We start from the raw sequence: 15,807 nt of genomic DNA, 5'->3' as shown, positions 1-15,807 counted from the left end.
TAGATGACTACTAAGTTTGTGTCCAAAGCACCCAGCATCCAACCTTGGGAGGATTTCAGTGTTGAAGGTTGGGACAGTTTTAATGTCAATAGGGGTAATAATGACAGTAAGCTAAAACACATGCTTACCTTCATGCTTAAGGATTCTTAAAATGAAAGCAAGCTGTAACTTTGCTTATCCCAGTTGTAACATGATAGATTAAGAAAAAGACAACCTGTTATTTAAAAAAAAAACTATTAAGTAGAAATTTAGCATTACGTATGTATCCTGCCTTATCTGCAATGAACTATTCCACTGGGTCCCTCCCTCACCCCTCCCCCCCAAAAAAAAGATGGGGCAAAGTTTTTCTTGACTGCAACATTCCAGCTAATACAAGCAGAAGTGATAATAAACCACAATACTGTACTTTGCTGCACTTAATGAATCCGTAGGGAATGTATGCTATATATCAACAGAGGCCAATATCAGGAACAGAAACCAGCTAGGTACTGGGCTCTAGAAGGAAACACAGCATTTGTGATATAATCCCACCCCCACCCCCCTGCCAAATCAAGTCTGAGTTGAGTCTAAAGAATCCCCTAGTTTTGCTTCTAATTTTAAGGAAAACACATTGCTCAGAGGAACCTAAGCTACCTGTGGAAAATACAACCACCAAATCTAGATAATAGGAAACTTCAGAAGCCATGAGCCTGCTTTTTTTTTCCCTCTTATTTTCAAATCAATTATTGCAAGGTTTTAAAAAAAGAGATAGATGGCAGGAATCGATAGATTGGAGAATCATGCAATAAATTGACCTGCATTTTGATACTAATTTGAAGAAAAATACAATAAGGTACTTATGAGATAATTAGATGCTTTGAAATGTATTGGCCATTTGATATTAAGCAATCATATACTGCTATGATTATGTTAAAATTACTCTTATCTTTTAGAGATACATTTAAAATATAGCCAGAAGAGTTAGTACAATTTCTCAGGTTTACTTCAGGATAAAATTGGGAAAAAGAACATGTAAATAAAGAACATTAAATAAGACTGACTATCAGTTGATCATGTGGGAGTTAATTTATCATTTTATCTACTTTTCTTTTTTGAAAACATCCACAGTAATTTTTTTTAAAGAGCTGTAATATTCCTGCTCTGTAATTTGGTGAGTTTTTATCTTCATGCCTTTGGAGAGTTTATGGAAGTAAATGTTCCAGATGATCACAAACACACTGGATTAGTTGATTTTTTTTATTTCTTCCTTGTCAATTAACACTAATTTCTTCATTTTGTGTGTCTGTATATAGATGATTCTGATCACTTTAAGATTGATGCCAACAGTGGTGAAATAAGAACAACCAGGATGCTTTCCTATGCTTACCGACCCTCCTTCAAGCTGATTGTGGTGGCCAGTGATCAGGGAATTCCTCCTCTCCAGGGCCAGGCAATTATTAATATTCAGGTAAAGCCATCGCCATAAATGATAGGCAGGTGGACTGAAGGTATCATCTGATTTTTTAATAAAGATATATATTTTTATTTTGTTTGAAATGTGGAGCTATAGAGAGAGGGAAGGCTAAAGTGAGAGGGAGAGAGAAAATGATTCTTCATTGATTTGTTCCTCAAAAGGCCTCAACAGCCATGGTTGGGCCAGATGGAAGTCTGGAGCTTCTGGGTCTCCCACGTGGCTGCAGTGGACTAACCACTCAAACTGCACCTGCACCTGCTGCTATCCCAGGTGCATTAACAAGGAGCTGATCAGTCAGTGCCCATATGTGATGCCAGTGTTGCAGACAGAGCTTTAACTCTCTGTGTCACAACACCAGATTCTCATTTGGTTTTTATATAGGTATCCTGAGTGACCATACAGTCAGTATATGAATATTATTTTAAGAGCACATTATATACACGTTTACCATTGTGTTATCACTGAGTATTTGGATCTAAATAATTAAAGTTATCTTTGTACAATTTTTTACAAGTTTTTCATTTCTTCATGAGCATTGTGCTTTATGATGGAAAATAAGTGAGTCTTGCCTTTTACTTAGTGAGGGCCTGGAAAATTTGTAGGAGAATCTTCTATATAAACAAATGACCATGTAATAAATCACAGGCTTTTACATTTTTCTAAAGGTTGGCAAGGTTGCTCAAGACCCATTTTTGAGGATGTTCCTTTAATTGCATCAAGAGAACAAGTTGTAGGATGTTTTCCTGCTAGAAAAATGTAATACAAACCAATAACAAATATGACTATGCATAACCAAATTCTTTTCCTGAAGCACATGCCTGTGTGTGTGTGGTGTGTGTGCTGAAAATTATGTGTTCCTTACAGTTTTATTGCTAAATCATATTTTTATAGGTGAATTACGGGAAGCATCTATATGGCCAACCTTAAAATTTCTTGCTTCACACAGAGATACAAGACGCTTACATGTAAACATACTTGTCATGTTGCATAGACTATTCTTTTTTAATTTAAGATTTATTTATTTTTATTGGGAATGCAGATTTACAGAGATGATGAGAGACAGAGAGGAAAATCTTCTGTCCAATGGTTCACTTCCCAAGTGGCTGCAATGGCTGGAGCTGAGCCAGTCCGAAGCCAGGAGCCAGGAGCTTCTTCCAGGTCTCCCACGCGGGTGCAGGGTCCCAAGGCTTCGGGCCATCCTCTACTGCTTTCCCAGGCCACAAGCAGGGAGCAGATGGGAAGTGGAGCCACAGGGATTAGAATTGGTGTCCATATGGGATCCTGGCATGTTCAAGGCAAGGACTTTAACCGCTATGCTGGCACACTGGGCACAGTAGGCTGTTCTTTAGGCTTAGGGCCTGTACACACACACACACACACACACACACACACACACACACACACACCACACAAAAGGAAGATTCTAGCTTCTAATATACAATAGTCTGTATTGATCCATCTGTCTTAAAAAATACCCCATTTTATTCTGATTTCAGGTGATCCCGCTCCCCAAAGGGAGTGCTATCATTTCTCAGATTATTAGACATTTAGTCATACCAGAGAACTGGAAGCCTGCAAAAATACTGAGCTTGATCAAGTCACCTGACCACCTTCAACAGCATCGTCATGGAAAGCTACATTTCAGTATTGTTGCAGATGACAAGGAGGGCCCCTTTGAGATTGACAGCACAACAGGAGATGTGTTCCTTGCTAAAGAACTTGACTACGAAATGACATCCCATTACCTTTTCAGAGTGGTCACTAAAGACTATAGTCAAGACCCAGCCCCGACTAGCACCATTTTCTTCAGTATTGATGTGGAAGACCAGAATGACCATTCCCCATCTTTCCAGGATGACTTCATTGTGATCAGTGTGGAAGAGAATGTCCCCGTGGGGACACTGGTGCATGTCTTCAATGCCAAAGATGGTGACGGCAGCTTTCTAAACAGCAGGGTTCAGTACTCCATCGAATCCCACCACCCCGGAGTGAATCCTTTTCTCATCCACCCCTCCTTTGGCACGCTGGTCACCTCGTCTGCCCTAGATAGAGAGAGTGTTGCAGCTGTCAGCCTGACGGTAACTGCGTCTGATCAAGCTGTGAACGTGACGGACCGGCGAGTGGCATCACTCACCGCCAGAGTAGTGATTCTGGATGTAAATGACCACAGCCCCACTATTACATCTTTCCCCATTGTCCAAATCCGAGAGGATGCAGTGCTGGGCTCCCGGGTGCACTGGATCACTGCTAAGGATCCAGATGAAGGAAGAAATGGACAAGTGACATACAGTATCCTCTCAGGAAATGAAAACCTGACCTTCATGTTAGACAAATCATCAGGTGAAGTTCTTGTTTTATTTTAGAACAGTGACAAAATTTAACAGGTGGCCCACTGTTGTAACAAAGCTTTAAAGGTATGGTACAATGTTGTTGGCTTCAGCTACAATATTACACAGCAGTTCTCTAAAGTTTATTCACTTTCATGACTGAAACTTGTTTATCCCTCGCTCCCCTGCCATTCAGCCTGAGACATTCAGACACCCACTCTTTGATTCTATTAGATTATCTTAGATGCCTCCTGTTAGTGAAATCCTGTAACATTTGTCTGTGACTAGATCATTACACTGAGTATAATGTTCTCAAAGATCTTCCATGTCGTCACATACCTTTTTTCCCTTTGTTGAAATTATTTTTCGTGATACATTTTTGTAGCTCTAGGGGATTTCCCTGTTTCCCTCCCCTTCCTTTCTCCCCATTTCCCCCATATTATCAGAGTAACATAGTCTTTAGTAAGAGTTACAAGATTAACATTCTGCTATTTCAGTGCATCATGGCATTGGAGGCATAGGCAAAGATAGAACATTTTGTATGTATTGACAAGGAATATTTAACAGTTTCATTAGAGGTGCTCCTTTTATTCAGGAGTAGAGATGTATACTGCAATTTATCTTCACTTCCTGGTATGTTCAGAAACCTGCTAATGTATACCTGGAGACAACATGTGATGGCTCAAGTTCTTAGACCTCTGTCACCCACAGGGAGGGGTCCAGATTAAGTTTGGGGATTATGAATTCAGCCTGTACTGGCCCTGGCTGTTACAGGTACTTGAGGAGTGAACCAGTAGATGGAAAATTTCTTTCCAAGAAAAAAAAAAGATATATTTAGGATATCCTTGTTCCATGCAGGAGTGTCTAGAGTAATCCCAGTTTCCTACTCTTAATTCAAGCTTTGTGTTGAATCAGACACTGCGAGGCAATGATGATGGCTAAATGAAGCATCCCTGTTGCTTCCAGAGTCATTAACAGGAAACTAGAACCAGAGTCAGCCAGAATTGAGCTCAGGCACTGGAATATGTGACGCAGGTACCTGGTAATGTCTTAGTGACTGTGCCAGGTATCATCCCAAACTTTTATGTCATCTGAAAGGGTAGTGTGTATCTGTACAAAGTATCTGTCATGTGAATTTTTAAATAAATCAATCTCTGCCTAATCTTTAGGGAATGTTAATGGATTACCATTTCATTATCTGAAAGAGAAAATCACTTCTACTTGGACCTAAAAAGCAGGAGCATTCTTGGCATTGGGGCTGGATCTGTAGGACTTTGAAGTCCTAACTGCATTCTAGCTATGTTTTGGAAACTTCCTCAAAATATTTATTAGATGCTATGCACGTGATCACATTCTGACAGATGCATGGACATGACCTAGGTGTCCACTGACCAAGAGGAGGTCAGACAGAGGCTGCTGATTTCGGTGGCAGCTATGGTCTTCACAGGCTGCTGTTCCCAGTGATACTCAAGATGTTGTCCACAATGGCTAAGAGGGTCTATTTCAAACTGATACAGAACTGAGATCATTAGGACTGTGTCCCAGTAATGGAAGTGCCATGGGGTTTGAACAATTGCAGCGGGTGGGGTGGGGACGTGTTCAGTGGAGATTTTTTTTTCAAGGACATTAACTGGTTATTGCCGGATGTATTCATATTTCTCTTTTCCTCTGATAAGGCTTGACCTTGCTATAAAGAAGACAGCAGTAAGTTTTTCAGTAGCTATAATTTTGAAATATTGAATAATGTGTAATTATCAAAAGTCTTCTTTTCACATATCTACTCCGCCCCGAAAGGAGGATTCCCAATGAAACTGATAAAAGTGCCTTGACAATTGTCGATTTCCTGTCACTGTCTGTACCTGCAATGCCATGATGCACTTAGATAGCAAAGTGTTGGACTTGCGACTGTTGCTGAAGGACTATACTATTGTGATAATATGAAGGAAAACAGCGTGTGGGAGGAGCATGAGAAGGGAATAAGGGGAGGTGGAGGGAAAATCCCTGAACCTATAAAACCGTATCATGGAGTGGGAAAAGGCAATAATCAATTAATTTAAAAAAGGAATCTGATTCAGTAAACCTCTTCAATGATTAGAAGAAAAGTTATTAAAGGATGGCAGGAAGGAACATGAATCTTGAAAGAAAATGCAATCTCTGGACTCTGCAATGGCTACCAGTGTGTAACACTACATAAATAGACTATATGTTTAAATAGCAGTGGATAAAGATAGGTTTTACTTCTTACATGTATTGTCTTCTGTTCTTCATTTTTCATTTTGAAGACTTTCCAAGTATAAAGACACCATGCCTGTAACAAACATAAAGTGTCTTAAAGAGCAGTGTCATGGTCAATATCTGCAACTTTTCATATGAGATGAAAATGATACGTGCCATTGATACATTTCGAAGTGGAAGTATATTTGGAAGGGATAAACCAAGTTATTACATGATTCTCTCAAATAATGGCATAAGCCAGATTTTGCAATAAAAGCTTCCTTTAAAATATTTTTACTTTTTGTTTAGAAGGTAGACATAAATAGGTTTTCTATCTAGCTGATTCTTTTGAAACAGACAGAGTGGACCAGGCTGCAGCCAGGAGTTGGGAACTCCCAACGGTGTCTCCCACATGGGTCACACAGGGAGCCAGGTTCTCATCATGGAGTCACACTACTGGAAAGCTGAAGTTGGAAGCTGAGGATCTGGTGCGCACAGCATGTACTCTCCTCAGGGATGTGGCCTTGCCAAGAGGGAACCTAACCACTGTACCTGCCGTGAGCCCCCTGGGATGAATTTTCTAACTGCGGTTAACATTTTATTCTGAAGAATCCATAAATTCAATGTGATTCGCTCTTGACCAGTTAAAAGATTAGGATCATTATCCAGTACCAGGCACCGGTAAGTAAGCATGAGTTCTCTGCAGACTAGACGTGTCATGCTCCTTTCTCCTCTGCCCAAACAGGCTTTCTAAGCACTGCCTGCTTCTTGGATTACGAAACTCAAGCTCAGTACTTGCTGACCCTCCTGGCACTGGATCATGGTGCCCCAGCACTGTCATCAACCCAGACGTTGACAATCAATGTCGTTGATGTAAATGACGAGGCCCCAGTGTTTAAGCAGCGCATATATGAGGCTTCAGTGAAAGAAAATCAAAACCCGGGGGAGTTCATCACAAGGGTGGAAGCCGTGGATGGAGACTCAGGTAATTTGCAAATGTGGAAGCAAAATCATTAGTCCTTATTGAAGAACACACAAGGAATTTTTTTTATTTGTTATTAACATTGTATATTTGATACAGTTTTATAAGCACTGGGGAGTCCCCCCACCCCTCCCACACCCCTGCTCCCACAGTGGATTGCTCCACCTTGCTGCATAACCGCAGCTCAAGTTCGGTTGAAATTCCTTCATTGCAAGCATATACCTAGCATAAAGTCCAGCATCTTATTGTCCAGATAAGTTCAGTGGCCTCTTGGGGAGACCTTCTCTGGTCTGAAGGTAGAGCTAACCGAGTAAAGTTCCGGTCAGTTAAAATCCCCAACAAAACATCAGCGTCAATATACAACGTTATGGAATTAATTGACATAGTATTGAGTGAACAATATGTTAAAAAATAATGCAAGTTCAATTCTTCAAAACATCTGAGTTGAGACAGTATCAATGACAGGTTCAAAAAGTAACAAACAACCAAGCAAAAATTAGAGGTTAAATCAAGGCAAACATGTGATATCTGACATAGTATTGAGTAGACAATATGTTAAAATTACATGTAAGTTCTTGACTACCTCCTGCAACTATTTCAATGACACCTCATCAATTGAGGTGTTCAACGAGTTTGGGGGGTGTTGCAGAGAAATCTCTCATACCTTGCTGATGGGTACTTGTTCTTTGTGTTCCATCTAATAGGACATGTGTGAGTCCTTGATGACCTATCTTTCTTTATTGTTCTTTGCTTATCTCATCCTATTAGTGTGTGTATATGAGTGTGTGTGTGTGTGTGTGTGTGTAGGGGGGAGGGGGTTTAGGAGGAACCTTGTTGGTCATTATAGAGGGTGGAGGCCCAGAGCTGGAACTAGGTAAGGACTGGAGAAGGTTCTTCTCCCATTGTCCCGCAGGAAGTTTATTGATCTTCTGGTTCTGATGACCGATCGTGGTTCCTGGCTGTTGTTCTGATGTTGTTAGTTCCTATGTGGAAGGACTCGGGCTTCTTCCATTTCGTGTAGTTTGTCCAAAGAGGCAGGATGTCTGTCCTCTGGGTTCATGGCATCTGGAGGCATTCCAGATCCCCGTGTTCTCTTTGGCAGTTGTGATGACGTTCTTGTGTCCATTCTGATTCACCTTGGTGGGAGTCCAGGAGTCCTTGTGGGTGGGGGATAAGCCTCCTCCTGTCCTGCTGTTCCGCTCTGGGGTTCTCCCCTATTCTGTGCATATGACCACTTGTTAATAGACTGTTTGGGTCGTTCCTAATTCCCCCTGTGTGTCATTGTAGTTTTTGCTATTGTCTAAAGCTGATCTGGATCTATCAACTTTAAGATACCTATCCGGTTCCTGTAGGTCACACTACGTGGATTCCTAGCTTTTTCAAAGGAGATGAGAGATTTCTCTGTGTTCCCACCCAATTACTGTGTATCGTAAGGAATTGGCATTATATTGGGAATTACAATCATTCAGAACATATGGGGTGAAACCATATTAGCAGCAGGTTCGTCTGAGGAAGATTTACAGACATTGGAAATCTTTAGGGTTGCTTGGTGTCCCCAAAACACCGCAATTTCGGCATGAAGCTGTCTTGAGCAGCATACAGAGAACCAATTTCTCAGGGCTCCCTGGCCAGGCGGCCAGCAGGCGAAGCCTGGCGCCAACTGGCGCACTGGCTGCCCGAAGCAGTCCCCCGAGTGAGCGTGGGGACTGCTTGTTGCTTACCAGGAGAAGAAGCAGGCTGGGCCTGGGGAACCCCGGCCGCCATGCAGCCGGGGGGTAACATCCCTGGGCGTCCCACAAAGAATTTTTAACCGGTGTAATTTAAAGCAATTGTGGCCTGGAAGAAATGAACAGTTGCCATTAGTTCAGACTTGTAACTCATCTTTCCTTTGCATGTGTAAGAAAACTCACATATGTTGTAAACAGAATGTAATGTTTTTTGAGAGCAATTGCTTATATTGATCTTTATTATTTATATGAAAGTGATGAATAGCTAATGTGCAGGATATTGATGCAACTTTGATAGGAAACAGAAGTACAGGCAAAGCATTGCATTTCTGTGAGTGTAACAAACATTGAGTATAAGAAGATAAATGGTTTAAATGGTTCTTATTTTCTATTTCCTCTCCTTCTCTCTCTCTCTAATGAATCTCAAAAAAATAATAATGAATCTCATAATTTCTCTCTATATATCTCATAATGAAAGAACTGTGCTATTCTCATGTGACTACCTATTTTTTGTTTGTTTGTTTAGTTGTTGTTTGTTTTTTGCTTTTTTTTTGCTTGCATTATTGTTTTTTTCCCCTCAGTGGTCAGCTTTCTGGACTTGAATCCTAAAATTGCCACTTAAATTGCACAATAGGTTGATCAGGTTACTAATTTTTAGTATTTTTCTGCCTGTGTGTAAAATGGGGATGATAACAGTATCTGACTTGTGGTTCTATTATGAATGAATTACATATAAGCAGCACAGATAAGTGCTTGGCACAACAAGTGGCGGAAAAAGGCTAGCCTCCACCATCCCTATGGCTGCTACTACTATCATTATTGAAATTATTAACCCCTGGTCCAGAAAAGCAACTCAGAAGGGAAGAGCTACTGTTCACTAGGAACTTACAAATTTCTAAGACTGGCTTTTCAATATAAATGTAGATATTTTGGCATTTAAGTTCTCATAGATGTAATAGTACTGTTTTTCTATAAAACAAAGCAATAAAATTTTCAGTGTTGTGTTTCCTGTTAAAAACATTTTCACATATCAACTAATATGAATAGTTTGATAAACCAATCATTGAAAATTTACATGTTTAATATAACAAGCAACATTACATATTGGTGTATTTTGTTCTAGTTTTATACAAGAATTTTAATAGATATTTTATGAGATTAGTAGTATTAACATCCATTTTTTCCCCCAACTTGTTAATAATAAAAAGTTTTTAAAAAGCACCTTTACTTGAACTTTCAAACAAAATTATGTATCTTCAGGTCTTTTTCTTTTTGGGGAAAGATATTCTAATGAGATACTTTTTATGTGCATAATGTTGGAAACGTTTTGAAGGGCCAGACTAATTTTCCCTTTTGACCAGAGTGGGGCAGTATGAACAAAGAATTTTTCTTACCATGCACCAAGACACATGGCTAGAGCATGCTGACAAACCTGTATCCCAAACTGTGCTTAAAGAATGTATTTATCACATTTCTGGCAGACTTCCTTTTTGAGCATTTGAAACAATTGCAACTGTATCCAAACTTTGTGCTCCCCAGTGAGTCCAACACAGGCAAGTTCTCTGGAAGCATTCTATGCTGCCAGCAGAGCAGAACAGGGCTCTCAGCAACATGCAAACCACCGTCCAAAGTAGACAGGCATGCAAGGGCATTGTAGAAGTTTATGGAACTGGAGTGAAAACTCAAGTTATTTTGATGCAAAACACCTTGAAATCCATACATCAGTTTTCCCTAGAATATGCATTTCCATAGAGTTTTGGAAGATCCCTTATATATATATATGAGATTGCACACTTTTATACCCTAAACTTAATTTTATTCCATGTTTCCATGACCTTTTGGAAGTGTCTTTAATTACTGAGTATGATGCTGACGTGTGCTTTAGCAGTTGTTGGGCTATATAAAATTCCTTTCTGTGGTCTTTATTTTATAGGTTTTATCCTTCTGTAATGAACTCTGAAAGAATTTCTTTTACATTAGTGGTTGAAGAGAGAGAAAAGAATTTCTCTTAAGTTTCTGCACATGTCTTCTAAGAGTGTTTGCTGTGAATATGAGCTCTGTCGGCTTGCCCATTCTTAGTATTGTTTTGTTCAGAGTGAAAGTCTGTTGCCTGTTAATTATAATTGAATTAAAAGTTCATTGTTCTGGAGAATATGGTTTGCCAACTGTGAATTTAGTGGCGAAAATTATTGTTTTCCTGGCTTTGCATTAGTGGATGTTTGAAAACACACACGAACATCTTTAAATTCATAAGTTTCATGTACCCTTACATGTGTTGGAGACAATTTTGAATTCCTGGAAATCTCTGTATTTTTAATGAGGCCAGATCTGTTAAGCAGGTGGTTATGTAAATATATGTGAATATTTGTGTGTATGCGTGTGTGTTTTAATATATTTTCCCTTCATTTTTTTTACTGGGTTAAAGCAATGAAATAGGATTATGCATGAGAATTAAGTGATGTAGTCATGATTTTAACATAACTGGCATCGCACTGGATTTTATGAATGGTTTACTTTATACTACATATTTTTAAAAATACTACAGCATTACTTAATACTGGCAAGCATAACATGTTTTCTAGCATTCTGCAGTGCAGTTGCAAACAAATGTAAGTGTGCTGCAGTGCTCGGCATGCAAACCCACAGGGACTTGAGCACTGAATGTTTATAGTGTATGACTCACTCTAACTCTAACAGGAGTTTCTTCTTGCATTAAAAGGGGGAAAAACCTTCTACCAGATTTTAACTAAGGTATTAAAACTGCTATGGCGATTGGTGTCCTGAACAACAGCTTCATTGTTAGCAAGAAATCTCTCCCTCTGAGACTCCTCCTCTCCCCAACCCCTGGAGAAAAGGGCGCCTCGGCTGGGAGATAGCTCCCTTCTGCCTCAGGCTCAGGCATCTGCTCTGTCATGGCGTTGCTGACATTACTTAACTCTGCCTTGCCATGTAGACACATATAGAATTAGTTAATGAGTTACTTCTTGCAGGATTGTATTATTTAGGGGTATGCTGAAAAAGCCCTACAGCTGTTTCTTAGGGTTGCCCAAGCCTTGTGCATGTACAGGTGTCTGTGGAAATGGATCCTCAGGTATGAGATGCACTTGACTAGGGGTTTTGCCTGAGTAGGTGGTAGAAGAGAAACATCACTCCTACAGAAACTGACTGTAAACGCCAAACTTTGAGAATAGTCAACTTGAGTGCTTACCTATGTATTCCTCTGATTAGAAATCTCCTTAGAAGGTGCCTGTTGAACCTATCATTTGGGGTCTGAAACTTCCAATTCCTAACTATGACTTTAACAAAATATAAAGTCTCTCCTGCAATAGTAGTTAAAATGCTAGGGTATTCAAAAGCAGTCATTCTGCAATACCTGAGGACATTGGACGGAAAATCCCATCTCAGGGTAAATGGAATTAAAGACTAAGTTTATGAAAATATTTTTGCAGTTTGTGTATCATATGCACTTTCTATGTGCTTTTGATGACCCTTCATAATCCTTTTTGTTATTATCTGGTCACAGTCAATGCCGTTTTGTTCCCCGAGGAATAATCCTGTTATAAAGCCCTTTAGTTTGAGTTTTTTTTATTAAATAACTCAAATGCTTTTATCATCAACACGGGGATAGCTTAATTAATGCTGATATCACTCCAACAGTTGAGTTATCAGGATTCTACTTCCGAAGGTAAGGGGCACTGTACTCTGTCAAGGCCAAAGAAACCATCCATCCAGTATTAGAATCTCTGTGACCTGAAACCCACACCTGGTACCAAACACCCCAGCAGCCATCTGCCATTTGCTCACGAATGCAAGATACTGCAGTACAAGACAGCTGAGTGAACCAAGAGAGTCCTAGGGGTCATTTAGAAAACTAGGCTGTACCTTGTGCCACCACTACCTGGAAAGAGGAGAAGAGTTGGAGTGTCAGAACCCAGGAAGAAAACGGGGAAAGGGAATATTGTTGACCCTGGTATGAGAACACACAGGCACGCCATGAGAACACATATGCTGGGCATGGCTGTTGGGTCAGAGAGCGATCTGCAGGATGGAAGCCTGGTTCCTCCCAGTCCGTCTCTCACTTCCTGCTGTGTCCTTTTGTAGCAGGACCATGGAGGCTAAGGAAACCCTTGTTGGCAATGAAGAACTAGGCTTTGCAGAGCTCGGCCCCAACATTACTGGACAGAGAATGGAGGGGTGGATTTAGATCTGTGATACAAGAGGTGAAAAGTTAGTATATTTTGGGAAAATACTGGGAAAGGAGCAGGCAGAAGGAACTGCAGCTACTGAGACCCAGTTGTAAGAAACAGCACATTCCGAGAACAGGAAGCCGGGGGAACAAGTTTGTGAGAAGACATGTTGAGGAAAAAGGCAATAGTGACAATATTGCAGCCTTTGTAGATTGTGGTAAGGTTCTTCAATTTTATTTATTCACATTACTTATTGTCAACACAATATTGTGCACATTTGTGAAGCACCGTATGATGTTTCAGTATATAAATACATGGTGTTATGTTCAAATTAATATAAATGCATCTGTCTGTGAAAACATATATTGTTTCCTTATGCTAGAACACATAATTGTTTCTTATAGTGTTTTATTCTTTTTTAGAAAAATGCGTAGTGCATTGTCATTATTTATACCTATCTCAGTGTGCAGTGAACTTCTGAGCTAATCAATATTTCACCATTCCTTCTTTTTGCCGTTTCCACCACTCTACTCTAAACATCTGCTAGATCAACTTTTTTTCAACTGAGATCAGGCAGTACTTCTGTAAGCTTTCTTTTGAATTCATGCAAACCTTGTTCCCTCATGTTCATTATCTTTAAGATCTCAGGTTACACAGAAGGTAACTGATTTTATCACATAGAATTGAAGTTACTTCTCTGTTTTCTGTGTCATTTCTGAGCTCTAGAAGGGTGGAGGATTGGTCTTATTGACGGTAGTTAAATTCTTAGTACCAGGCATGGTCGCTTGACACCTGCTGTCACTCCACATATGTTTGTGACTGAGCTGATGAATAAACTTTCCTAAATGCATCATTATTGATGTACTTCCTCTGTATTTTTTTGTCTGCTATAGTGTTCTCTAACTCACTGACTAGATTTGTATTCCCACGGAAGGCAATTCTAATGGCCAGGATAAGTTCTTCTTCAGTGTTTTTTTTTTTTCTGTGTCTGGCTCCAAAATGTAAATATGTGTTGCATCAGTGAATACGTGAATGAATGAATGAGTCAATACAGTGAATAACTGCAGCTTGACACACCTGGTGTCATTGAGTAAATGTGTGAATGGAAACCATGAGAGTGGGAGGGGCTAGAACGATTTGTGCCAAACAATCCCTCAAGTGTATTATCCACTGCTGGCAACTGCTGGCAATGCCTGCATTGCTATGTACCGCAAGCCAAGTGGAGGGACTAGGGTTAAAAATAAAAAAAGGAAAAAGAAAAGAATCACACACACACACACACACACACACTAGGTCATTAGTGTAAGAATGCCATTTATTGGAAACCCAGACTGTCTTAATAAACCCTGACTAGCTCCTCTTGGGGAGTGTTTCCCAGCTCTTTGGCTATCGTATGTCTTGCATGTATCAGGAAGCTTGCGATTAGGCCAACATAAACCCATCAGTCATGTGCAGGGGACGTCGTGCCGTGTTGATTGGCCCACAGTTTCTCAAGCTTTCTCAAGCGCAACCAGTATGAGAAAAAGCAAGATTAGTGCAGCAGGCATACCTGGTGAGGTTAACCCTTGGGGGGCGGGGCCCTGCAATCCACTGAAGTGACAGTCAAAACCATTCAGGCTTTAACATGAAAGACACTAACACTGTCTTTCAGAGGGTCAGAGAAAAATATGTCATAGAGGAACCAGTAAATTTAAAAAGACAGATTTTTTTAAACTTCTTCTCTCCTGCTTCCTTCCCTGCCTTTCTGTCTTTTGAAACAATCAGAGTCACAGAGAAGGGGGGTAAGAGCTCGAAGTAGCCAGCAGTTTTCTAACCAATACGTCAGTGATCACTGTGCAGAGAACCAGGAAAGACAGTGATTTTAGACTAGCAAAGAGAATGGTTATTGTTTTAAAAGAAATTTAGCTATATAGAGGAGATGAAAGCTTAATTCTTAAAATTAGGAAAGGATATAACTAAAAAAGAAGAAACTTTCTGGAACACGACTAGAACTAACAGGAAAATTCCTATACAACGCCTTTGAGGAATCACCTTTGCCTCTGAGACGTAAGCCAGGGTTGGAGTTGAGGATAGATGTGGATGAGTCCAGGGCCTCCTCGCATGGGCATAGCAAGTGAGTGAAGAGGGGGAAGACCCTTGGTTCAGGCAGGAGATGTGATGGGAGAGAGGAAACCAAGAAATGTGGGAAGATTGCCAGATGACAATGATTTTTCATGTGCCCCAGTCTGTATCCTGTCATTTCCCTTACTCCAGTTATCTGCTGGCTATTCAAGGGAGCCAAGAGATATTTGAATGATACTGGTCAGGGGTTTTGCTGAGCATCTTTGGCACAAAGATGAAGGACCTGAGCAGATAAGCCAGCTTGCTGAAGATAAGGTTCCTGGCACTAGATGGGACAGAGAAGTGATTTGAAACGAGTGGTTTCAGAGCAGCAAAGTAGAACTGCAAGAGTTGGGGTCTGAAAGCAGATGTACCCGGCAATTTCAAAAATATTTCACGGGAAGTGCATATGATGAAAAAAACTGTGGATTTTCAAATTTATTGCAATAAAATAAAGCCCTAATTCTGTTTTCTACGACCTTTTAAGGTGTCCTCATCTGTATGTACACACACACACACACACACACACACACACACACACACATATCTTTCACCAAGGACATGTCATAAGGCTATCACTAAATATCTAAAACATTTTTACCAAGGTGATAAAATAAGCCAGATAATCTCTATTTCACTTTTGTTTTCTGAGTTTTCAAGTTTGATAATGCTGTGTTCTGGAAATTGGCAAAGTTGTGAGTTGGAAGAAACAACATACTCTTTGAAAGCATTAAGAATGCATCATAATGTGATACCGCATTGCCCATCCTAGTTAGGAAACTAAATATTAAAACACAGAAAGTAAAAATAAACATAT

At 40.1% G+C, this 15,807-nt stretch overlaps 1 protein-coding gene across 1 annotated transcript in view; it reads left to right on the top strand.

The window, feature by feature from the left end:
• Nucleotides 1–15,807, top strand: part of DCHS2 (dachsous cadherin-related 2) — a 288,223-nt gene that overhangs the window by 210,673 nt on the left and 61,743 nt on the right. The window contains exons 8-10 of the mRNA XM_040967397.1: nucleotides 1,293–1,447; nucleotides 2,950–3,793; nucleotides 6,740–6,979. Coding sequence (XP_040823331.1) covers nucleotides 1,293–1,447; nucleotides 2,950–3,793; nucleotides 6,740–6,979 — 1,239 coding nt within the window. The remainder of the gene's footprint in view (nucleotides 1–1,292; nucleotides 1,448–2,949; nucleotides 3,794–6,739; nucleotides 6,980–15,807) is intronic.

This window comes from Ochotona curzoniae, unplaced genomic scaffold (assembly GCF_017591425.1).
Source record: "Ochotona curzoniae isolate NIBS_2020 unplaced genomic scaffold, NIBS_Ocur_1.0 scaffold_4506, whole genome shotgun sequence".
In the NCBI taxonomy this organism is placed as follows: Eukaryota; Metazoa; Chordata; class Mammalia; order Lagomorpha; family Ochotonidae; genus Ochotona; species Ochotona curzoniae.
This window is presented reverse-complemented; position numbering and strand designations above follow the sequence as displayed.